This window comes from Argentina silus, assembly GCF_951799395.1.
Source record: "Argentina silus genome assembly, chromosome: 14".
NCBI lineage: Eukaryota > Metazoa > Chordata > Actinopteri > Argentiniformes > Argentinidae > Argentina > Argentina silus.
The window spans coordinates 6,792,097-6,816,629 of record NC_139668.1 but is presented as its reverse complement, the minus strand read 5'-3'; the positions used below and the strand labels follow the sequence as shown (position 1 = coordinate 6,816,629).

At 44.0% G+C, this 24,533-nt stretch overlaps 2 protein-coding genes across 3 annotated transcripts; one reads left to right on the top strand and one right to left on the bottom strand.

The window, feature by feature from the left end:
• Window positions 1-53: 53 nt before the first annotated feature.
• Window positions 54-4,136, top strand: meaf6 (MYST/Esa1-associated factor 6). Of its 2 annotated transcripts, XM_083685447.1 has the most exons (8): window positions 54-170; window positions 715-830; window positions 949-1,036; window positions 1,434-1,479; window positions 1,627-1,816; window positions 3,183-3,251; window positions 3,429-3,462; window positions 3,663-4,136. In XM_083685447.1, exons 1-8 carry the CDS (start codon window positions 81-83, stop codon window positions 3,675-3,677), a joined length of 648 nt encoding a protein of 215 aa, XP_083541573.1. In that variant the 5' UTR covers window positions 54-80; the 3' UTR covers window positions 3,678-4,136. The 2 variants fall into 2 exon arrangements, with proteins under 2 accessions (XP_083541573.1, XP_083541574.1); XM_083685448.1 differs by lacking the exon at window positions 3,183-3,251.
• A 4,639-nt stretch (window positions 4,137-8,775) lies between these two features.
• Window positions 8,776-22,717, bottom strand: LOC310814940 (four and a half LIM domains protein 3-like). The gene is made up of 6 exons (XM_083684516.1): window positions 22,572-22,717; window positions 14,278-14,457; window positions 12,720-12,894; window positions 10,745-10,914; window positions 10,134-10,320; window positions 8,776-9,574 (listed from the first exon to the last, which is right to left on the bottom strand). The coding sequence occupies exons 2-6, from the start codon at window positions 14,431-14,433 to the stop codon at window positions 9,423-9,425; spliced, it is 840 nt and encodes a 279-aa protein (XP_083540642.1). The 5' UTR covers window positions 14,434-14,457; window positions 22,572-22,717; the 3' UTR covers window positions 8,776-9,422.
• Window positions 22,718-24,533: the final 1,816 nt, after the last annotated feature.

Genomic DNA, 24,533 nt, shown 5'->3' with positions numbered 1-24,533 from the left:
GGTCAGTGACGGTATTACCGACCTGTGCTCTCTCACTGCGTTCAAAGACGCGCCACTGTTTTGTTTCTCGGAGATTCATCATGGCGATGCATGCGAAGGCGACACCGCCACAGATTCCTGACACACGTCGGGAACTCTCGGAGCTGGTGAAGAGGAAACAAGAACTGGCTGTACGTTTGCTAAATATTATTTACATTTGGAAAATGACAACATGATATCGGTTGCTACTTATTTTACGCCATAATTCTGCTTCATTTGGGAGTTAGCATGCTCGCTAAGTAGGCCGCTGCGAGCTAGCAATGTAGGCCTTGCCTCTCATTCTAGTACCGGCAAATCAGTTTGGCTCGCAACCTAACGCGTTAGCTAGCTGTTATAACGATAATCAAAGCATGAGTACATCTCGTGAATGTGCTCTTATAACTTACATCAATTCAATTCAACGTTCTATTGTTATGTATTATGTTTACTAGCTAAATGCTTCTGTACTGGGGGTCCAGGTATTGGTGTAATACCAGGTATAACCTCCCAGGGGCAGTCATAACCTACTAGTTAGCATGTATGTATTATGTATGTTAGTAGCATGTATTTAGCCACTGTTTTATGGCTAAATATTTGTATGGCAGTTAGCTTTTTCACTGTTATAAGCTTTAGTCAAATGTAGTCCTGGTCAGTGTCAGTACTTGTCACCTCATGCCTTTTGCATTCTTTCCACAGGAGACATTGGTGAACTTGGAGAGACAGATCTATGCTTTCGAGGGCAGTTACCTGGAAGACACTCAGATGTACGGGAACATCATAAGAGGATGGGACCGATACCTCACCAATCAAAAGTAAGCTGAGCATGGAATGCTTTATATGTTCCATTCAGAAATGAAAAGCGTTAGCTGCATTTATTCTAACCCCTGTTTACAATACGTCTTGCCTTTATGGTGAATTGTTCTCTCACAGAAATTCCAACAGCAAGACTGACCGACGAAACCGGAAGTTCAAGGAGGCAGAGCGTCTATTCAGCAAGTCTTCAGTCACCTCTGTAGCAGTGAGTACCTCACTCTGCCCTCTACCTGTCCTCACTCTGCCCTCTGCCTGTCCTCACTCTGCCCTCTACCTGTCCTCACTCTGCCCTCTACCTGTCCTCACTCTGCCCTCTACCTGTCCTCACTCTGTCCTCTGTGGCTCAGTTGGTAGAGCATGGTGTTAACAACGCTAAGGTTGTGGGTTTGATTCCCACTGGGACCATATATACTGAAAAATGTATGCACTCACTGCAAAGTAAGTCGCTTTGGATAAAAGCGTCAGCTAAATGGCATATATTATTATTATTATTATTATTATATTACCTGCTCACTGTCAGGTCTATTCCTGGTCAGTTATTAACTGCACCATTGCAAGATAATGAGTGCTGATCGAGCTGTCCTCTCCTCTTTGTCTGTCAGGCTGTCTGTGCCCTCGGTGGGATACCCGATCACATGAATGAAAAGCGTGAGTAGTCTCTTCAGCTTCTCGTTCCGATATTTACCACCCCAGACGCAGGTTTTTGGGCCTCTGCACCCCTGCCTGAGGGGAGAATACATCTCAGGGAAAACACTGGGGGTGAAAAGTAGTCGTCTGTGTGTCTGGCCCCCTCAGGTGAGCCAGGCAGCGGGACAGAGAGCGACACGTCCCCGGACCTCCAGAACCAAGAGAACGAGCCCAGTCAGGAGGACACGGAGGACGCTGACGGGGCGCTGCAGGATCTGAAACCTCAGAAGGCCGCCTCCTCCTCCTCAGGCAGCCATCACGGGAGCCACAAGAAGAGGAAGAACAAGAACAGGCATAGGTACGCAACACTAGACACCCATAGACTAGCCCCTTCACCGAAGAAGAGAATGAATAAAAACTGGAATAGACGCTAGACCAGGGATCCTCCATCCTGGTCCTGGAGAGCTGCTGCAGGCTTGTGTCGCGGCTCAGCAGTGACACACCTGATTCAGCTAATCAAGGTTTGGAAGACCAGCTGATTATTTCAATCAGGTGTGATACAGTAGCACTAGGCTGGGACTAAAACCTGGACGCTCTCCTGGCTCTCCAGGAATAGGATTGAGTTATTGAGCTAGCCTCCTGCCTCAGTCTGACTTTTACTGCTAAGACTGAACAAAAACCAAGCATAGGTAGGAGTCCGGCACTTGACATACCGCCTGTCTAACTCAGTGTTTAGTCTGTCCCCACTGCGCTCTCCTCCTTTTATAAGATTGCCATGGATGATGAATGCCTAAATCTGAAGTTTCTCTGGCCGAGCTGCTTAACTTCTTTTAATGGTTCTGTTTTTCTTGGTCAGCGCATGTATTTTATAAAATAGTCAGGGGCCGTTTGATTGGCTGCAGTGTATAAACATCTGGTTCATAGCAAGTGGCAAGTCTCTCTTGTTTTCATTAGAGGTGAAATCTGTGGAATGGAAGGGAATTATGCCAACCTTTCAAACTGTGTTTGCATCGGTCAATGTCAAATGATCACACTTGTTCCAAGCCACATCGGCTACACGTTGTGGTGTATCAGGCAGCTATCTCACCAGATCACGTCAGTAAGTAGAAAGGCGGGATATAAAGTGATATTTTAATATTTGACAAGTCAGGACTGTAGTGATATTAGGGGACAAGCCTTTTAGAGTCAGGCTGGTGTACTAACTACTACCGCTCTCTTCCTCCCCTAATGCTGCCCCCCCCAGTCCTTCTGCCATGTTTGATTATGACTTTGAGTAAGTCTGAAATTTTACTTCCTGCTTCCTGTGGTGATACATCCTGCCTTCTGTGACCTCACTCACCCCCATCCTGACTCCCCCCCCCCCCCCCCCCATCCTGACTCCCCCCCCCCCTCCACACACACACACACACACACACACACTCTCTCCCTCCCTCCCTGTCTGCTTCTGTTGCTCTTGCTCTTTTACTTTAAGTTGTAGCTTTGTCACTTTAAGCTTGAGTCAGTCATACTGCATGTCAATCCTCCTTTCTCAAGTCATGAGCTATATGTAATGTATTTTTTTATTAGTTTTTAACTTTGTAGACTCAATACTAGATATTGAGTGTTTGTTATTAGCTTTTAATTTTGTAGGCTCAACACTAGATACAGTATTGAGTGTTTGTAACAGGGGCATAAACACTATTTTAGAGTTCAGTTTATTTCTTGACCCTGGTTTCATTCCAAAGGTCAAGTTCCCCTATTCCAGTTATGAAAAAAGCTGCTCTTCCTGCCAAAATGAGATGGGGAGGTCACAGGTTGAGTACAAACAGAAATCTTTCACCACACAGGTGTTCATATGGTGCTCTAGTTGTTGTGGGTTGGTCTCTTAGCTGGAGTAACTGTAGTGGTGTTTTATGTCACCATGGTTACTGTTGTTTGTAGTAAATCCTGAAAAACATAAAACCAGCTTTCTGTCTCCTTCTTTTTCTCAGATTCGACATGAAAGTGAACAAGAAACCCAGAGCTGTAAGTCGTTCAAGTACTGAATATGTTTTACAAATAAACATTTACAATCATGAACATTTCTGGGTGAAGGAGAATCTACAGAAAGACATGTTAGAGTAGATTATCTATAGTTAGTGATAGGATTTTGAGAACATTGTGATTATTTGACAAATTTCCATTAAGCTGTTAATGCTCTTCTCTGTGCTCTCCTCTTCCCACAGGACTATTCGACTTAATGAAGAGGACTCCCGCAGTGTAGGTGAGCCCTGGCCACGCAGAGGACATCTACATTGAAGAGTTGTTCTTCTGGACCTTGTGAACTTTGTATGCCTTCGTAAACTGTCTTTATTTCTGCTTGCGTTGTGTATATTGCATGAAACATTGCCCCCCCCCCCCCTTCTCCTGCTATTCGAAATATTTGTGTTCATGCTCTTTCTGCAGACAAGTTAAAGGTTTGTGTGTATTCACACGTTACTCAAGACCCAGGTGGGGTCCTGACATGTAATACACCTTATTGTATAGTGTTAAATTCAATATTTATTATGTAACATTTTTCTCCTAATGTGACACACACACAAAAAAAATCTGTCTCGGAAAATTTTACTTTTTAGTAGTGTTGTCTAGTTTTGTAGCTATAGAATATCCCAGCTTCTTTTTTATCTTTTTTTTTTTTATTTCAAGATTTGTTTTGCATAAAATTGTAATAAAACATGCAAAGAAGAGAATGTATTTTTAATGAATTCCAAAAGTCAAGCTAAGCACACAGCACAATTACTCGGATGTTAGTAACCATTGTCATCCACTCACCACCGTAGGCAGGCTATAGCCTTTTCTCACTTGTTAGGAACACGACTCCTCGCATCCTCTCCTTTGTCCTCCACTCGTGTCCTCCTGAAAAGCCATTGGAGGAGAAGATCTAGGTTCCTCCAATACTTTTTGAGGACGATGCAGGTGGATGACATGAAGAGTCATGTTCCTAACAATTGATGAAAGGCTTCTGTCTTAAACTTACTATTCTCTAGTACTACAGTCAGGGGAAATCAACACCAAAGCTCCAGTCTTAATCTGGCAGATGTAGGTATTTCCCTCCTTGTCTGATAGCAATTACTATCTGGTGTCTCTGTGGTTTCTTGTATGGCCCTGTCCCTTAGCAATTACAGGGCGGTGAGCTCATACAAGGTTTAGGATCTGTCAAAATCCATGGATGGTCGTTGAGATCATGGAAATTAGTTTGCATCATACAGCTTTAGACTCCCAAGAACGAGTAAAATAAACTGTTTATACACAGAGATGTCAAACCATAGCGGCATTCCTACAAGGCAGTTCTCATAGCCTGAGACTTGTTTTGAGAGTGAAAGTAGTTAACAGTTTGAGTGAACCAGATGACAGCCTTACAGTATGCTATTTCCAGAATGTTCCCTGTATTTGATCAGTACTTATCAGACATGACAGTTTTTTGTCAGACAGTTTTCTGGTTGTAATTTGGTAGTGTTAAAGGTTAGATGGCATATTTATGTGCACATTGTGCATGCAATATCATAATCGCTCACTAGGTAGTGCTATTTTACAATACATGTTTTATGGTACTGTCTTATAACCACAGGCTTTCCTTATAATTAACAAAGAATCTGAAGCCTGTTCCAGATTTGGCTGTTGAGTCATCGGAGGGATACAATCAATCTATCAAGCAAAGCCCTCCAGTTCCTCAGTGCCTGACGGTTGCCAAGAACACTCATGATTGAACAGGACGTCTCTCGTCCCACCAAACTCTGCCATGCCAACGATGTGATGTTATCATGGCACACCCTACCTCTTGGACCTTCACCACTAGTGCTTTGGCTCACACAGGGGTGTGTAAATGAAGTTATTCAAATGTATTTGTAAACAAAAATGAGGAGCATTGTATGGCTGTCTTGTATAACACCATCCAATATGTTTCTCTATCGTTTTGTCATGATATGCAGTATGTCTATCAGCGTACGCCGAACACTGAAGCATTTAATTGCGCCGTAACTTTCATATTAGTCATGACCTGAAGACTGGCCAAGCATCATCTCCCTGGAGACAGCCGGCAGAAGTGAATATGCTGACAGGCCTGATGGAGCGCCTGTCTGGAATAAGTCAATCCCTGGAATGCATTCCTCGGTTTCATGCTGTTCCACCGCCACACCATTTTAGAGTCACATTTCATTTGGAATGTACTCTATAGAATCGCTATGTTTTATTTTTCCCCCATGCTGCTATGGTCCTTTCCCCATTTACCATTCCTCTTACATTGGTTGTCATTATTATGATATGAGGAGATTGAATTGGGATTTTCTCTAATAAATAAGATTAACCTTTTTATCAGTGGAGGCAGAAAGCAGAGGACGGGCTCATTGTAATGCATAGAATGGAATGAGGAATGGTATCAAACACTCATTCCTCATTCTATTCCATGAATGGAGCCCATCCTCCTTACCTGTCCTCCGATTTCTACTTCCACTAGCCTCCACCGACCTGGAGACTGTAGTAATCCTGTTAATACATTGAATTACTCTTCGGATGATTGTTACATATTTTGTGTTACACTCCAAGTTCAAATGACATAGTTTTCCCTCTCTATGCCCAAACCACAAAGTGTACAAGTCGCCCCAAACACAAACCCGTTCCCTGTCTCCTCCCATGTCTACTTCTCCAGAAGCAGACATGAGGAGGTTGTGGTTGGAGGGACCAGGTTACATTTCAGTCCATGAGTCAGTCATGTGTCATAGTGGATAAAAATGTTACTCTGAACCGGTAATGTGATCTGGCTGTTGTTGTTTTATGCACACTAGAAAACATTCTTATCTGAACAATGAACTGTGACTGTGTGTCATGCAGCCTGAGAGAACCGTTGTTACACGGTAAAGCTGTTCTGTGTCCTGGTTAAGAGGATAGTTCACTATTTTTAGGAAAAGTTCATAGGGACACAACTCCTTGTGTGCTCTCCATAGTCCTCCACTCACTTTGTCCTCAAAAAGCATCGGGGAGAATATGTAAGGGGAGGAACCTAGATCTTCTCCTCCAATGCGTTTTCAGTAGGACATGAGTGGTATGGAGGGGAGAGGAAACGAGGAGTCATGTTCCTAACAATTGAGAAAAGGCTCTTATTAGTCAGATGGTTTATACGGTGTAAAATAGTGAACTATCCCTTTAAGTGTTACAGGTGTGGGGGAAATGGGAGCATGCATCTAAACATGTTTTATTGATATTGTCAGCTTTATTTGTAATGTATATATTCGTACTGTCTAAAATGTAACTATGGTCCTATGTTATGAAATTAATAAAACCTTTGGATTGCCTCAGTTGCCTCATCCCCATGCTCCCCCCCTGACAAGTAAGAACCTGCGTGTTTGATACCTGAGGACTTTTCCTCATATCAAAAAGGTGACGTAGGTTGGCTACGGTACATTTGATGCCCCCCAGATACTAAATACACACTGGCTACAACAGAGTAGCAGCCAGTTCTATCTAGGTTCCAGACACTTCAGGAAATTAACTGAAATGAATAAGCTGAGAACAAATCCTCATGGAAAACGTAGGGGCAAGAATGTTCCTGAAACCACTGGAGTTGTAGAGTTGTCGAGTTGTAGAATTGCTTATAGAGTCAGTGTATTGTACTGTTGTTTATGTGTCCTGTTAAAGACACATGCATGCGCAAACACACAAACACACACACACGCACACACACGCACTGTATCATGTGAGGCGGGTCTCAGAGATGTTAGGCCTGGCCTGTGTGTGGCCACATTGTGTGAGTGATTCGTTGAGCAGCTGGCAATGTGTAGTTGAATGAGGTCCAGGGGAGGCTGTTGAAGTCCCCATGCAGCCCTCTGATGGAGGAGAGAAAAGGATGAGGCAGATAGATCTCACTGGGCTGATGCTATGAGGCTTCCCCTCTCTTCTGGCCTAGCTACAACCCCGGCCCCTGCTTCCCCCTCCTCCTGGGACCAAACAAGGCTGCTCTTTTACATCTCTGAAAACAAGGTCAACCATATTCCAGGAAAAGTCATGGGAAAAGCTATTTAAAAAACAACAACAACAGCATAACAGCGCCCTTTATCATTTTGTAGAATTGTTGATCACATGTAATAGAGTTAGATGGATTAAGCTTTGTTATTGAGCTTTGTTATGTCCCTATGGAGTTACACAGGTACAGTGTATTGATCTTGAGCACAAAACAAATTACATAGTGTATATTTATTTTTTGTCATGTTTGTCCAGGGTGACGTCACCGAAACAGCTTTAAGCTGATTCACATCGGTTACGCACGCACACACGCACACATACACACACACACACACACTTGACATCCCTGGGTGTTGACACTTGGTCCCACAGTGTGTATCCTAAACACATCCGTTTGACTGGGATCCTACAGCTGGTGGAGGTAGAAATCGGAGGACGGGCTCATCGACGGGCTCATTGTAATGCATGGGATGGAATGTGGAATGAGGGTCAATACCATCAGTAATGTGTGAACAGTGTGACTCAAATACTTAACTGTGGAGACTACCTGGTCCTCCAGACATTTTAGTTCATCAATACAGGTGTTTGTCTGTGTAGAAGTAGGCAAACATTACTTTAAGATGTAGGGAATGTGCTTTGCTAGCAGAAAATGCAGTATAACCGAGCAGTGTCGTGTGATGTATTTTATGATGTTGTTATAATGTCTGTAATGTTGTTGTAATGGCTTATGTGATGTTGTTGTCTTTTGTAATGAATGAGATGTTTGTAATGACATGAAATGTTTGTAATGTCTTGTGTATTCCAGTAAGACTAGAGGTCGCTAAGGCGCCAGGTTATAATGGGAGTCTGAATAAAGAATAAACTAATTTACCAATGAAAATTCACAACAAAGGGCACAAACATGAACCATGTGATGTTATTGAGTGAGTGTTCTCAATAATACATTCCACTCTAAATAAAGGTTGTATTACCCTTTTGGGACGTATTGCTAGTTGCCCTTTTGTTCACAACTACAATGGGTTTTGTGTATTTCTTTTCCCCCCATTGGATTCCATGGTACTGTGAGATGTGGACACCGGGCAGTGGGCACAACATTGGCACAGTCATTGTAAACACAGTGAAATGTGTTCATACAGCCTTCTCCTTGACTAAAAGCATGCTCAATGGAAAATGTCTATTGAAAGTGCTAAAGTAGGCTTAATCTGGGACAGAGAAACCAGACGTCAGTGTTTATGTGTAGAATGTGATACTGAGAAAAGGTTCTATGTGAGTGGTGTTCCCAATGGAAGACAACGCACACGTCAACGGAAACTACAAATCCCATAATTACACATCTTCATTTGAACGCATTCAGGTTTAATGTAACAGTACAGTTGGTTAAAATGCAGCACACTTTTATGGTTTGAGAAAGATAAGATCTTTTGTTGTAAAAGTATGCAAAGTTGACAGTAAAACATTTAAAATATCATTGACAAGCTGAACTTTTAATATTAGAATACTTTTTGATATAGCTGCAATAAAATAGAACTAGTAGACACTTGCAAACATGTGTCATACAAAACGTATGTGTGCATTGATAAGCATTAAAACTATATTTCAGCATAGATTAAGTGCAGTAATATCTGATACTGTATGCTTTGGGATAATAATATGTATTCTTTGAAGTGCAACAAAAATATATTACAAAAGTAAAAGCTATAAGACATCATACTTTTTTTGCTGACTTTATACAGACATTTCAATGTGCTTTATGTTGAAAAGACATGTTAACAACAGAGACATAAATGAAACAATGAAAAACAAGTTTGACGGTGTTTTTCATTCTCGATGGTGCAGTGATAAGTGTTTTGCAATAGGCTGAGGTTTAGAGGTTATCTGCGGACAGCAACCGAAGCACACACTACTGCGCGTTACACAAACCTGATAGTATGGATTATCAGTATGGATTATTTGATTGGTCGGACACATTTTCTGGATGGAGACAGTGCTGCTCATTGGTCGCTGTTGCAGTCTTTACACAGGATCTGATCCCGGTCGGGGAAGAAGCCAGCACCAACCAGGGAGACGGAGCAGAGCGAGCACTTGAAGCAGGGCTGGTGCCACTGCCGATCCTCAAACGAAATGTACTTCCCCTCTCCAAACCCTGGAGGAGAAAAAAGGAGAAAAAACACTTAGAATTTGATTATAGAATATGTCTGCAATGTGTCTTTTACCTGACTGACTCTTACTTGCAATGACAGGCGTGTTCTAAACAAGATATTTAACAACATTAAGATGGAACATTCTAAATGTTAAGTTCCGTGGATAATTCTAAGGTTGGCTGGAGTAATCACACTGAAGATCTGCCAGTTTCCTTGTCTTCTCTGTTGTTCAACTAAAAACACTTCCATTCTAAACATAGCCACAGGCTCTGCCAGTTCAGCTATGTCTCTGCTCTGGCATGCACTTCTTCTCTGCCTGGGCCACAACGGGGGGGAAGACATACCCTGCCTCCCTCCCTATTCTCCACCCTTCTCCCTGAAGAGTGCACTTGTGCACTCCCCTACATGGATTTTAAAAGTGTCCGTGCCTATACCTATCCTATGAGTTTAAATCCATGTGGGGTAGTGCACACTTCAAGTGCACACTTCCGTGAGACTCCCGTTAACTCTACCATGTCATATCAGCCCAGTTGCTCCAGTGGAAACGGTGAATGCACTGACCTGTGATGGGCGTGTTGCAGGCGGCACACTTCTGGGCGTAGAGGTTGCTGAAGCACTTGACGCAGTAGGGGCTGTCCCCCTGGGAGGTGAAAGGCTGGCCGGCCAGCGGGGTCTTACAGCCCGTGCACACGAAACACTCCTTGTGCCACGTCTCGTCCTTGTAGGTCACGCCCCCTTTCGCCAGCGCCTATGGAATACAGAACACGCAAATCCACCACTGTCCTTCACAACCTTGATGACCTCCCATAAAATATTCCATTCCATTCTATTCTATTCCATTCCATTCCATTCCATTGTTTTCTATTTGTTTACTTTCTATTCTATTCCATTCCATTCTATTATTTTCTATTTGTTTACTTTCTATTCTATTCTATTCTAGGCAAACTGACATCTCTCATACCGTGTGAAAGGCTATTGTGAGAGTTTTTTTACTCTACATGCCTTTGGCATAAGTACTGTGTTTTAAAGTGGTGATTGTGTTTTTCTGTCTGCTATTTTTATGGTTTTTTAAAGTGGCCAATCTCCAACCAATTTCCCTGCAGGGGAAAATAAAGTATCTTGTCTCATCTCTCAGTATCAACAACAGTGACATGGGATGGGACTTGTGTCACCTGTTTGCAGTGGCTGCATCGTGGGGCGAACTTGCCCTCATAGCAAGGCACACAGTAGTAGTCCTCCTTGTCTGGGATGAAGGACTGGGCCCCGATAGGCTTCTCACAACCATGGCACATGAAGCAGTCCTCATGCCACGTAGAGCCTCCATACTCCAACTTCTTAGAGCCTGCCAGGGAGAGAGGGAGAGAAAGAGAAAGAGACAGGGAGAGAGAGAAAGAGGGAGGGAGAGAGAGAGCGAGAGAGAGCGAGAGAGAGGGAGAGAGAGGGGGGGGGGGAGAGAAGGGGGGGTTAGATAAGAGAGGGAGATGGAGAAGGGCAGGTGGTGGGAAATGAGAGAGAGAGAGGGAGAGAGAGAGGGAGAGAGAGGGAGAGAGAGGGGGGGGGAGGAAGAGAAGGGGGGGGTTAGATAAGAGAGGGAGATGGAGAAGGGCAGGTGGTGGGAAATGAGAGAGAGAGAGGGAGAGAGAGAGCGAGAGAGAGGGAGAGAGAGGGGGGGGGGAGGAAGAGAGGGGGGGGTTAGATAAGAGAGGGAGATGGAGAAGGGCAGGTGGTGGGAAATGAGAGAGAGAGAGGGAGAGAGAGAGCGAGAGAGGGGTGGTGTTGAGGAAAGAGAGATAAAGAGATAAGAGAAGATAAGAGGAGGGAGAAGACAGGTTCGGGTTATTTCACCTTGTCTGTTTGGAGTGATCACCTGAGACCATTGCTTGTTTACTTTACGCCATATCAGCCACTTGAATTCTGGATTTGAATGTCACAAAAAAAAAAATGTGTTGCGCAATCTTCAAGTGTTCACACGCACACCGACACAGCCGAGCTCGATGATTCAATAATGACTTAACCTGTTTGTACACAGTCTCAATAGACCTTACCGTCATTTCTGCTGATACAAAACTATGCAGGCGTGGCATGCTAGAACAAATCACCTCATAACCATGCCTGATTGCAAAATACGGTGATATAACTCAAATGTTATGGACTTCACCGTTTCATGGGGGATTGTTATTCAGAACGCCTCAATATACGACCAAGCAGTTTTTTTTATGCCCTAATGCCTGCGCAAATACACACTTCCTCCAAGTGCGCCATAAAGTTCGCAAAATAAGAGAGCCAGTCACGGCTATGAAAATGAACATCAGATCTCTTAATCATTGCCCTTGTTTTACGAGCTTTGGGACCATACCACGCCCGTGGGGAGGTCAGCCAGTGGAACGTGCAATTGGCTGCATTTTTCAGAGGGGCGATGGCAGGGTGATGGGGGGGCAGTGTTGCGTTAAACTGCGTTCCGCTGCCGAACAGTAAGCCCGACTTAATAACGGTTGGGGTTCTGGAGAAACTGCGGAGAAATAAATAACGTCACCCCACCCACACAGAATCCTGTGTACTTTGCAGTCATCCGACACCTGCTCCCTGAGCCAAGCTGTCAACAAAGCCAAGCTGTCACAAAGGCCAGAGTTAAGATGCCAGAAAAAGCACTTTCAGCGAGAGGGGAGACAATCACACTGTCACATCTAGGCTGTCTCAGTCACACCCTCCCTGCTCAACAAAAACTCATTAGCCTTTTTAGGCCTGCAGCAACTGGGTGTGCGAGCACTCTTACGCTATGTCCCATGACTGAGTGAAGCTGACTGAAACAGTGATGACGCTCTCTCAGGTATTGTGAATCTGGATAGACACAGCAGGGGAGGATGGTGGACCGGAATGAGGAATGGTATCAACAAGGGTGTTTGATACCATTCCTTATTCTGTTCCATGCATTAGAATGAGCCCGTCCTCCGATTTCTACCTCCACCAGCCTCCCCTGATATACAGTATGTGATGATAGGTGAACTGTGGTTCAGCCTCATGGTCAAGGGCCAGGGATTGGGTAAGTTTGAGTAACTACCGTGAACCTGTCTGCGGTTGGTGGTAGGGGAACAGTGGTTGAGTCAGCAAGGCCAGAGCAGGGTCCACTGAAGGGTGCTGTACTGGTACCTGGCATGACGGTCTTGTCGCAGGCCACGCACTTGGAGGAGAACTCGTTACAGTAGCAGTCGTTGCACACTAGCGCCTCCTCCTGGCTGGTGAAGGGCTCGTCCGCCAGGGAGCGGTCGCAGCGGAAACAACGGAAGCAGTGCTCGTGGTAGTGCCTATCCTCGTAGAACAGCTCCTGTAGGGATGGAAGGGATGGAAGGGATGGGGGGAGGGAGGGAAGGAACGGGGGGAGGAAGGGAAGGGATGGGGGGGAAGGAAGGGAAGGGATGGGGGGAGGAATGGAAGAGACGGGGGGAGGAAGGGAGGGAAGGGACAGGGGGAGGAAGGGAAGGATGGGGGGAGGAAGGGAAGGGATGGGGGAGGAATGGAAGATATGGGAGAGGAATGGAAGAATGGGGGGAGGGAGGAAAGGGATGGGGGGAGGAATGGAAGAGATGGGGGGAGGAAGGGTGAGTCAGTCTGGAGAACAAGAGATGGAGACACCAGCAGACCACTCTAATCCTTTATCCATCACAACTTTACCTTTTCTATCAATCTTACAAGGTGCAAGAACAGGATGTACACTGTGTTAACAAGAGTGTTACGCTGAATCGTCAATATTAACCACATGAGAAGTAAATATTGAAACAGCGTACCATAAATAGTAAGTCACTGCTTACGTTCTGGTTCAACTGTAGTGCAAGCAAACACTCCTGTTATCAAACATCACATGATGAATTGGTTGCAATATGAATGGAAAAAAAGAATCCATTTTGATGTGTGGGGTTTCACAGAACCGGTGCAGGGAAAGTGACTATGAAAGATGAGTGCTGTGGTGTATTGTGTGCAGGAAGAAGGGCCAAAGCAAACAGGACCTTTATTTACTGCCAGTCCCTCAGAGGGAGTCCATAACTCAGGGGTCACCCACACCCCGTGGCATCTCAGGGTGTTCCTTTCAGCTCTGTGTTTTCATTTTTACACTAACCACGCTAACCCTTCATGTCTGCATGGAGCAGCTCGTGGGGATTCCAGACGTCTTGGTATTCGCCAAAGAGCAGGAAAGTTCTGTTTTCCAAGAACTCCAGCTGTTCTTTAGCAGCCAGTTTAATTGGACCGATTGGGCCAATACACACACACACGCACACGCACAAGCACACGCACACACACACACACACACACACGCACACACACTCATGTCCATACACACACACATAAAAACTTTCACAAACAGAGAAGTGACAGATCAGAAATGACTAGTCATTCAAACTTTACACCAATATACAAACTCACACTCATACACACACACATGCACACACACACACACACACACACACACACACACACACACACACACTGTTTTCCAGGGCATTGTCTCTGATGAGTTCCTTGGTACTCTTGGCAGGTGTTGGCACACACACACACACACACACACACACACACACACACACTGCTTTCCAGGGCATTGTCTCTGATGAGTTTCTTGGTACTCTTGGCAGGTGTTGGCACACGCACGCACGCACGCACGCACACACACACACACACACACACACACACACACACACTAATGTGCCCTGCTTACCCGGGCATTGTGTCCGATGAGTTCCTTGCACTCTTGGCAGGTGTTGGCGTACAGGTTGTCGTAGCAGGGGATGCAGTGGGGACGGTCCTCCACCTGGATGTACTTGCGTCCGTACAGGGACTCCTTGCAGTTTCCGCAGTCGAAGCGTTCACTCATGATGTCTGATCCTGGTTCGCTGCCCTAAAAGCAAAAAGAATCACAACCAGTGTCACTGTTCGCTGAGTGAGGGAGGTCGGGGCTGTGAACATCTGTGGGAGACGGAGGGAGGGGAGGGGAGGGAGGGAGGGGAGGGGAGGAAGGGACGTAGTGAGTGAAGGAGAATGAGAGAGAGAGGAAGAGAGACAGGAGATTCCGGGGAAACGAATGCCTATTCACTTTTATTGCTCTTTGATTAGAGATAAATATAGAGCGCGGCGGTTTTAATGGGATTGAACTGTCGCACACAATCAGGCTGTTTGTTTTTGTTATCATTAAGAGACGCATTTGGATCTGTGATTAACAGGAAGCAGCCGAATAGAGGAGAAAGGGAGACATTCCCATGCACACTAAAACTTGTATTTCAAGAAGTGTTCGGTTCAAACAGAGGCACAGAACACAGTTTCAAACACAGACACAGAGACACAGTTTCAGCCACCGAGAGTGGAAAACAGCTGAGTATCATTTTCCAATACCAGAGTAAATCAGTAATATAATGATATGGTTTCTTCTCTTATTTCATTGCTCCTCTCTCTCTCTCTCTCTCTCTCTCTCTCTCTCTCTCTCTCTCTCTCTCTCTCTCTCAACAAGAGTGCACTCGTCATTTGTTTCCCTCTCCTTTGCATTGTAAGAAAACCCCCTATGGCAGTTTGGCATTCCACTAAAAAAAAACCACTAAACAATATTAATTGTACAGTGCTGCACTGTGGCACAGCCTTCTCCATTTCAAAGACTTGCTGGGGTTGTTTTTGTACTTCCAAAATAAGGCAGTTCACATAGTTCAATCTACAGTTCAATCTCAAGGCCCCTGATAGGCTCCACCCTGGAGAACATTCTGGACTACACTGACACTGAGACAGTAACATCATCCTCTGGCTATGTCTTCAGGCAGTGGGGAGTGGATGGGGTATGTGACCCCGGGTGAGGCACATGTACTCCACAGTGGAGGTTGGAGGAGGTAGAAATCGGAGGACACAGGCTCATTGTAATCCATTAAACACAATGACGAATGGTATCAAACACACGTTTGTGGAATGAGGACCATGCCATGCAGGGGAGGCTGGTGGAGGTCGTGTTTGATACCATTCCTCATTCCATTCCATGCATTACAATGAGGCCATCCTCTGATTTCTACCTCCACCAGCCTCCCTTGGTACAACCAGGAGCAGAGAGAAACGGGTGGCTGGGAAACGAGTTTTGGATAGCTGGGTTGGGAGCTTCTCCTCTGGGACGGGAAGGGCAGGTTAGGGATCTACAGGCAATGGACTGGGTATGAACTGGGGGAATGGGGGAGTAGGGTAGTGGGGGCATAAGACTGGAATTGCAATGACCGCAGAAAGTCTCCAGAGTTTAGCTATCGCATGCTCAAGAAAACAGTGTCAGGACCACGGCATTTACAAAGCTCTAAAGGCAGACACATAAATGTTTTCCTTGGCAAATGGTTTTGTTTAGCTTTTTTTTTTGCGGGGGTCTCTCTTTCGGGTGCAAAGGATACTCATACTTTGAAATGCTTTCAAAATGTCAGAGGGAGGAGGTAGGTTCAGTGACGTGCAGCTGAGAAACTGAAACAGCCGGTTCTAATGAGGGGTGAGGAAGGGGTGGGGTGGGGCGAGGGTGGAGGGTGAAACTCCCTGGGGGGTGAGGGGATAAGCTCCCACTCAACAGACGATGGATGACGTGTAGGCTCCATGTCAAAGTGGTGACTGAACCCAGGGACTGGAGTTACTAATGAAGCCTACTACCTCATTTCTCAGAAAAGCTTTAGTACGTGGGGTTGATTGGCTTGATATAAAACAGAGGGGGTGCGAATCAAGCATTGCTCATGAAAGGAATTCCAAAGAGTTGGTTGGGTTTTTGTTTTGCATTTAATGCACTGGAACCCACAAGTTATTTGCATCTGGTCCATTAATTCGGTCAGGCTTGAGAGTTCCATTCAAATGACTACAATAGACTCTATTATCATTTACTAGAATTTAACCCCCATTAATACATGGTGGCAAACAAAGGAGGACAACTTGCAAGAGGAACTTCTCCGGTTCTACCAACTCAATCTGTCCATTTTGTTTATAATCAAACAACTGAAAACTCAGCTATGTTCTCCAAAATGTCAGTGGCCGAGCATTTTGAACATTCCGCCACATCCTCCCTGATAAGCCTACATAAGCCTAGAGAGAGGTCAACACTTACAAGGTCAATGACACAGGGACTGACACAGAACAGTCCATCACACTCGTGCCTGTTTGGTGTCTGCGTATTGTTAGGGTGGGGAAATCAACTTGACTTCTCCTGCCTTGATGTCTCAAGAGGTTAGGGGTCTATTCTTGTGCATCCATCCCTTAAAACGACGGCACTGGTACAACAATGGCCTTCCTTCCGGACATAGTGCTCATTCTACACAGCCATCTCTCTCTCTCTCTCTCTCTCTCTCTCTCTCTCTCTCTCTCTTTCTCTCTCTCTCTGAGCCTAGCCATCTGCAAATACATTCCTTTGTACTACAGCACAGCTGTAACTGTGTGTTCAGGTTCTAGACATTGGGACATTCCTTTTATGAAAGCGCTAAAAAAATAATAAAGTCAATTCATAAAGGTTAATAGCCCTTAGCATGCCAAGTTCAAGCTGCAAACCACGCCCATAGTTCTGTGAAACCGTTTAAATCTTTTGGGTTTACCCACGCACGGATCATCCCTTCCTTTTATGCCTCTGTTTAATTCATTTCATGCTTGTATTTTTACACAATGTCCAGAGCCTTCTGCTGCAGTGTGAGCTACTGTACCAGACTGAGCTCTCCCAAACCGCATGTCCTCCCCAGCTGTGGACCATCGCTGACCCAAAATGAGCCACGTCAGTGTGGAACCACCGGCCCTCAGTGCTTCATCATTATTATGACTGGTCATGTGACTCGAGGAGAACATGACCCCAGTCCAGCACAGAGTTGAAGGGAATGCCTCGAATGAGTAAAGAGAATGGGAAAGAGAGCAGTCACAAGAGAAAGAACAAACACGCGCATGCACGCACGTAGGCACACACACACACACACACACACACTCTCTCTCTAAATACTGAGACAAAAAGTATTCTGCATCTTTGTTTATGACGTCTTCCACCCAACTCAAAGCACATAAACGTATCTGCTGGTCTCTGTGAGACGCTCAAGCCAAACAGAACTCCATCAGCGGGGGTGTTTTTCTCTCCTAAAACACTGCTGTTATAACTCTGTTATTTCACACTGGTGGGGGGACACATGGGCATTCTTCAGTGATGTATTGTCTACTCTAGTGAAAGATTAATCGGGAGTCATCGACCATGCTTTGTACTGTGAGCCAGACAGCAACACTTTCCTCCTCTCCTCCTCTCCTCTCTCTCCTCTTCTCCGCCTCTCTCTGTCCCTTCAAGGCTCTCAAGTTGTTTTCTTTCTAGCAACCTGACATTTTCAGAGTCAGAGTGGAGCCAGTTGGAACCGTATGAGCCATTTAAGCTCTGCAGGCAGGGTGCTCTCTTTGGCTGTGTTTATTTTCCCAGTGGAGGAACCTAGTGTACCATACAAACCAGAATATTCCATGATTGAACCCCTGTCACAGAAGAGAGGGAGAGAAAGGCGCCTCTGTCTGCACAGTGGAACAATCGTAGACTAGGCTCTTCCTTGGTTAGTGTTAGTAATTTCTTCCTTGGATAGAAGTACTGCTAACACCTGTAGTGTCTGTAAAGGTCAATAATGGTTAATAATCAATCTTCAGTTTGTTTGTTTGTTCAATCTGTTTCTCTGTAATGTGTTAGGACAGTGCAATCAGACTCTCAATCTAACCCAGGAAACCAAAAACGACTATTCGTGATTCTTCTTTTTATGAGATACTCCTTCTGTCAGCAGACACAGTGAAGGTGCCAAATCAAAAACAACTGGGAGGAATAACCGCCCACAAATCATTTCTAGAACATGTATTCTTTTTCTCAACCTGTTTGTATTTTTGTCAGAACTGTGGGAAAACCACTATGCCTCCAGAGGAGTGTGTGGTCTTTAAAGGGACACTACACCATTTTCACATATGTAGACACAGGGATGATAATGAATATGAGGTTAACAAATAGTGACATGTCCCTTTAAAGTGTGTGCTGCTGCTTCACACTGTTACAATATCGGTCACACTTTACAGGAAGTTGCCCCAATACCTCTGTCATAACAATAAAATAATTAGATTTTTGCATGGTATACAGAGTTCACCGGTTTGTGTAATTACACAAATGGAATAAGGAACATTTCATAATTCAGCATGTTAATACAATGTTGTTACTATAGTAATTACAGAATTCCTATAAAGGTATGGAGACTACGGTAAAGAAAGGCTGTTGACTACAATCATATCCCACCAAATATAAGAGAGCTTGGACTGACAATTAGTGCTTCACCTAGTACAGTAAAACCTGCACATAGTTTAGGTAGTGATTATATAAGTTATTAACAGGAAAGGGCGTTAAATGTCATTTAACAACCACCCCACTTACTTTAATATTTATTTTCCATGAGATGGATTAGCCCATGTTCTATGTTGTTCTTCCACTAAAATCCAGAACAGTTAACATTTTGTTTGACTTTTTCAGATTGCGTGAGAGAAGGATATTGATATGCTCACACGGCTGGTTAAAAACACAGGCAGAGCCCCTGTAGCAAAACTATGGAACCACTCTCATGGTTGAGGGACATCAATTCTGAAAGAAAAAAGGAAAGGCTTGTCGCTTATGGCCATGGGGATGACTGCTCTCTCTCTTTTATCCCAGTACAAAGAGACCCAATGTGGGGTGATTTCCTGCTGGATCACAAGGCTCCTTTACCCACACACACACAAACAAAAAACGAACCGCCATTTGCATTTGTTGTCTTTGATGGGAGTTCTCATCAACTCTGGAAATGTTCTGTTTCAGCATTCCAAATGGGATATTTTGAGACACTGAGTTCACAAAACATCTTGTTTTTGTGTTACTTCAACTTCAACCAAGCCCAACATTCCTTGACCCATGTTCATCTGAAGTTATAATATAAAGAAACTGCACTAAATGCAAAGAAACTGCACTGGGTAACACTTGGTGTAAAAGAGTGTTTCAGTTCAAGACCTTTGAAGTATTAAGCTAATCCTCACTTTAATCTGAATGTAATTACAACTACGATCAGTGTCTCCACCTGTTCATAGAGTACTAATTAGAGAATCTCTTGCTGACATTAAAATAGAAAGCCAGAGCCTGTCATCTCTCACCTGCTCATTGAGGAGCTATAAACTCAGCATTAATGAGGGGGTACGTGCTTGACTGTGTTTAGCTTGGATCTCCAGCTGGATGTTTACCCTGTATATAGAGAACAATGCAACCTGAAGCTGAAAGCCTCCTCAGAGAGCGCTGTGTCCTGCACCTCCGCAGTGTACCAAACAAAGGCCTCAATCAGACAACAAATACAGACGTCATCCTGCTCAGGCTTTCTTCTCTCTGTGCGGTAGCGTACCACAACAAAGAGAAGAGAAAGCTGAGACATGTACTGGTGACAGAAGTTGATCTGGTCAAAATGTATAATAATATGTGCTGTCAGTATGCTCAAACAAAATCTAAATTCTATCGAAAATGGGAAAATGGGACCTTTACTCTCCATTCTTGCATCCATTGATTATAAAGGAGTAGGAAAGAGATATCACAAGAATCCTCTTGAGCCCTTACAGTGAGTTACTTTTGGCAACATACTATGTTTCATTTGGAATCTTCTTACAGTGGGAATTCAACCGAATACATAAATAAACAAAGTTGGCCCAATCTGCACAATCAGCAGTCATTATCCAAAAACAAATATGCATGTAAACATATTTTCCCATCAGCTGCTGCTAGCCAGTGGTCATTGGAGCATATTACCCCAGGCCCCTTGGCCCTTGGTGTTAATGATATCAACCCTGTTTATTTTCCCAGATCCCAGGGAGCTCCTGCGGCCTGCTGCCTCTGTTTCATGTCCGCTGTAAGATTTATTTGTGTTTGGTTCAGAGTAACATCTTCATATGTAAGCAGTTTAGGATACACAGATATTTCCATACTGGAGAGATGACAGCTGTCTTCACAACCCATCACAGCAATGCAACACAAGAAGAGGGAGTTGAGGAGGGAGTACATTTGGGTTTTCTAGGCACAATGAATGAAGCATGTTTACATGGGTTTTACCAACACTGGTTAATGAATACCAAAACGTGGCAGGACCAAATCCAAAAGAGAGAGGGGGGGGGGGGTGGGGGGGTGTGGGGGGGGGGGATTTGACGGACAGTAGATGAAAAATCTGATCAAAACACTCAACAACATCCCAGCTCCTTCATCACCTCAAATCTTCCATTGCTGCCCTCAGTGGGGGAACAAGTGACCATTCAACTATGGAAGCAGTGAAGAGATGGAAATTGTGGTGATGGCGGTGACACTGAATCATAAAGAAAGTGGGCCTAGTATACCACTCTACTGAGAGAGTTGTCCATCTCCTAGCTGTTAACCAACGTCTGGCTCGGCACCAATCACTGTACACAGCCCCAACCTTAGCAAAGAATGTCTGAGGAATGTGACTGTGGTCAAAACGTGGCAGAATTATGTGGCTCCGATGTTGGGATGAAAAAAGCAAACAAAATGCATTTTTCTTCCACCCTCTGTCCTAAAAAAAAGAAGAGGCAAATTCCTCTTTCTCTAAAAATAATGAGGGAGTTCCAGGGCCACGGCGTTGCTGCTGCTTACTCACAGGCAAAGGGTCCTTACAATGGCTCCTTACAATGAGCCAATTGTTGAATAATCTAATCGTTTTGTTCATTTATCCCAAACTGAATGTAACTTGATGTTATGTGTAGAGTGCTGAATACATGTGGAAACTATTTTCCTTGGTGCCAATGATGTTGGGTGTCTGGAACAAACTATTTGCGAAAGTAGTAAAAGACATGACATCACTCTTAACGATATTGAATAGCTTAAAGAGAGGGCTGTGTACTAATACTTACCCCGATAGTAGTTCCTGTACTGCTGATAAGAGCTACTAAATCATACATAAGTAAACTGTTTCAATTTCACTGTTATCTTCTTCCAAATGATGCAATATACCTTTCCCCACCATTTCTCTGACCACCAATCTCTAAGTTTGAAATACAGTTTATTACATGCAGCTGTGCTACTTCCACATGAAAGTGTCAGAATTCATGTAATTCATACAGAGAGAACGACTTGGAGCAACTGTTTGAGAAGGGGGCCCGTCTCCTCAAAGGCCTCCTTGTTCTTCACTTCATAAATCCTACCTGTTCAAAACGCTCTGCAGGTCTTGTTGTGGTCTCAGGTATCAATCACACTAGTGTGCCTCTGCATAAGCCCCTTCCAACACAAAACACAACCCCCCAACATCCACAGTTTCCTCATTCTAAAGAAAGACTACATCCTAACAATGTATCCTGTCTGTTTAGAGAGGGGACAGATGTATAAAAACCTTTGCACCAGGATGTAAATGGATTAAGGAGATTTATATGGCCTATCATTCTACGGCTGAGAGAAAAACATTAGGAGGAGAGGGGAGTATTGAACAGAGAGATAGATAGATAGAAGAGAGAGAGAGAGAGAGAGCGCAGGAAGCCACAAATCCCATGCACTGGTGCCTGGACAAAAAAAATAACTTATTGCTTTTGTTAGTAATAACCTAATGTTCCTCCTTAGTGCCTCTGTGTGTCTGCTTCATATGCTTAATCCTTCTGTCGGCAAGTGTGAGTTTCAGTATGTGTATACCTAGTCCAGTCCCCCGGTGTAATTACACCATGAAAGAGTAATTACAATCTATAATGCAACTTGCAACCCTCAACAAAAGATAGTTTGGTTTGGCATCACCAATACACAGGCATAGATGAAGCGCATGACTGTCTACAACAGGTGTGACGCGATAGACTGTAAGGATTTTTTAATCAAAATAGTTGTCATGCAGGTTACCTTTCTCAATGTATGAAGGGAAGCTGTTCTATGAGACTCGACATTAAATGTTGTCATTATTTCAAGGATAATTGTGTTATTTTCCGGCTCCAATAATTGTGTTATTATGCGTTATTATACATAGGCAAGTCAAAACTTACCACCAGCTGTTATTACTGTGTCTTGGTCTTCGGCAAACCTCCAGTAGTCCGTCCCTGTCACACTGTCTCCTCAGACTGAAATGCTTGCGTGTTTTCTCAGGCGGCTATGTAGTAGACCATAGAAAATGACGGCAATATCACACTCAGACGCGCAGTGGTGGAATTGGAATACACGCCTCCCGGCGCGCAAGAGCACTAGGCAAGGCAAGCGCGTCAGCTTGTAACAAAATCCCGCCCCTTTTACCTATATCACTCGTCATTCATTCAACTTGCCCAGCCAATGACTCAACTAGGCTACTGAGCCTATGTAGGCCTACATAATATTTAAGTGAGCCCACAATTGAGGCCGCTAGTTGTGTATCGTGTTTTTGTCTACCTCATATCCTAAGCATACAAACACACAAGAAGACATGATCTGAAGCAGATCAGTTAATAATTTATTAATACAAAATTCGACAATTTTATCCCCATGTCCCTCTTCCCATCCCTTGACTTTAGCCTCAGTCCCTTGTTCACATACTAAAATAATGACCTGCTTATAGGCTATACATCCAGTTTGAGTATGATGTAGCCTACATAATCAACAACCTGTGTACCAAGTCACATTTTTTTTACTTGATAGGAGACCAAAAAAATTAAACTTTGATTCTGAGACGATTGTTTTGTGATGAGTCTTTGCTTATTATAGACTCTAATAGGATCTCTGTCAGCTCCTAGATTACACCAAGCCCTCTGTATAATCTTGTCCGTCTTCAGCCGTGATGCTATACTATCCTTCACTCGTATTGATTAATTAGGTGTTGATAGGGTAGACCCTAAGGTTTACTGCCGTGTTGTATTTCAGACTCAACTAGGGGTCCTTACAAACTCACTCAGCAGAGTACATTCTCTGCGGTCATGAGAAACTGCAGGGTCCTGAAAAGCCCGGGCAGGGAAGATATCATTTTCATCTTATTTTTTCAAGCTCTATTTTCCACTACTCCGAACTGGAGGTCTGGGTTTGATTAGAGACCTCCGTTGTGGCTCCGTCCTGCCACTACCCATTAGGCATGACTAAATGTATGAGCACATGTGAACTACAGTAGACCTCATCTCTGCGTCACGTGTGACATATTTGAACGCATTCATCTATCTAGTCGTGTTGTTGTTGTTGTTGCTCTTGTTGTAAAGCTGCAAGACTCATGTGATGCCAATACATTTTCTGTATTGTTCCTGTTATGTAAAGTAATGATATAGATATTTTAACAACATCCTCTTCATGAGACAGCACCTACATGAGTTCCACACAATATTTAATTACAGTAAATAACGCCTATTGATGTAGACAACATAAACAGGTCAGGTAGAGTTGAGCCGACTAGATCGGCATGTCATATTATTGTAGTGAATATGATGGGGCTTACTTATAGAGTAGATACTGATAATGAATGAATACTCTGCGATTCCTTCGCAGGTCTCACAAGGATATCAATGTTGCCCCCTACTGGCCATATTTACACATCACAGTGACATGAGACCAGCCAAATCATGTGGAAAACAAAGGGGACACGAATGACCAGCCAACCGATGTTGAATTTCCGAAATGGTTGAAATGTGGCTATGGTTAGGGTTAAGACTAGGGTTAGGGTTATGAAAGGCCCCTTTTGTCTGTCATACAAATAATTCTGACTCCGTTTATGCACGTTACTTTTGTCAAACTTTGATAAAAGTGTGTGTTAATACTTCACTGGAGAAGTGAATACGTCAAAAAGTAAATAACAATCATATTCAAATGAAAAAATATCTTTAATGCTTCACACAATCTCAGACAAAATAGTGGGAGACATTCACATTTCCCTTGTAATTCAAAAGCTTTACCTACCTGCTTACTCACAACAATATTCATTATTTTATAACTCCATAAAAAAACATTTACAACCTTATGGCATCTGACACATTAAATATGATTCACTCCCCTTTCAC

What these genes read in the sequence shown, in the direction of transcription:
- meaf6 (XM_083685447.1), top strand. Translation starts at nt 81, where the DNA reads ATGGCGATGCATGCGAAGGCGACACCGCCACAGATTCCTGACACACGT. An exon ending in CGATCACATGAATGAAAAGC is followed by an intron (nt 1,480 to 1,626) that starts GTGAGTAGTCTC and finishes TGGCCCCCTCAG; the next exon opens with GTGAGCCAGGCAGCGGGACA. An exon ending in ATGAGATGGGGAGGTCACAG is followed by an intron (nt 3,252 to 3,428) that starts GTTGAGTACAAA and finishes TCTTTTTCTCAG; the next exon opens with ATTCGACATGAAAGTGAACA.
- LOC310814940 (XM_083684516.1), bottom strand. Translation starts at nt 14,433, where the DNA reads ATGAGTGAACGCTTCGACTGCGGAAACTGCAAGGAGTCCCTGTACGGA. An exon ending in CGACAAGACCGTCATGCCAG is followed by an intron (nt 10,915 to 12,719) that starts GTACCAGTACAG and finishes TCTCCCTGGCAG; the next exon opens with GCTCTAAGAAGTTGGAGTAT. An exon ending in CTGCAACACGCCCATCACAG is followed by an intron (nt 9,575 to 10,133) that starts GTCAGTGCATTC and finishes TTTCTCCTCCAG; the next exon opens with GGTTTGGAGAGGGGAAGTAC.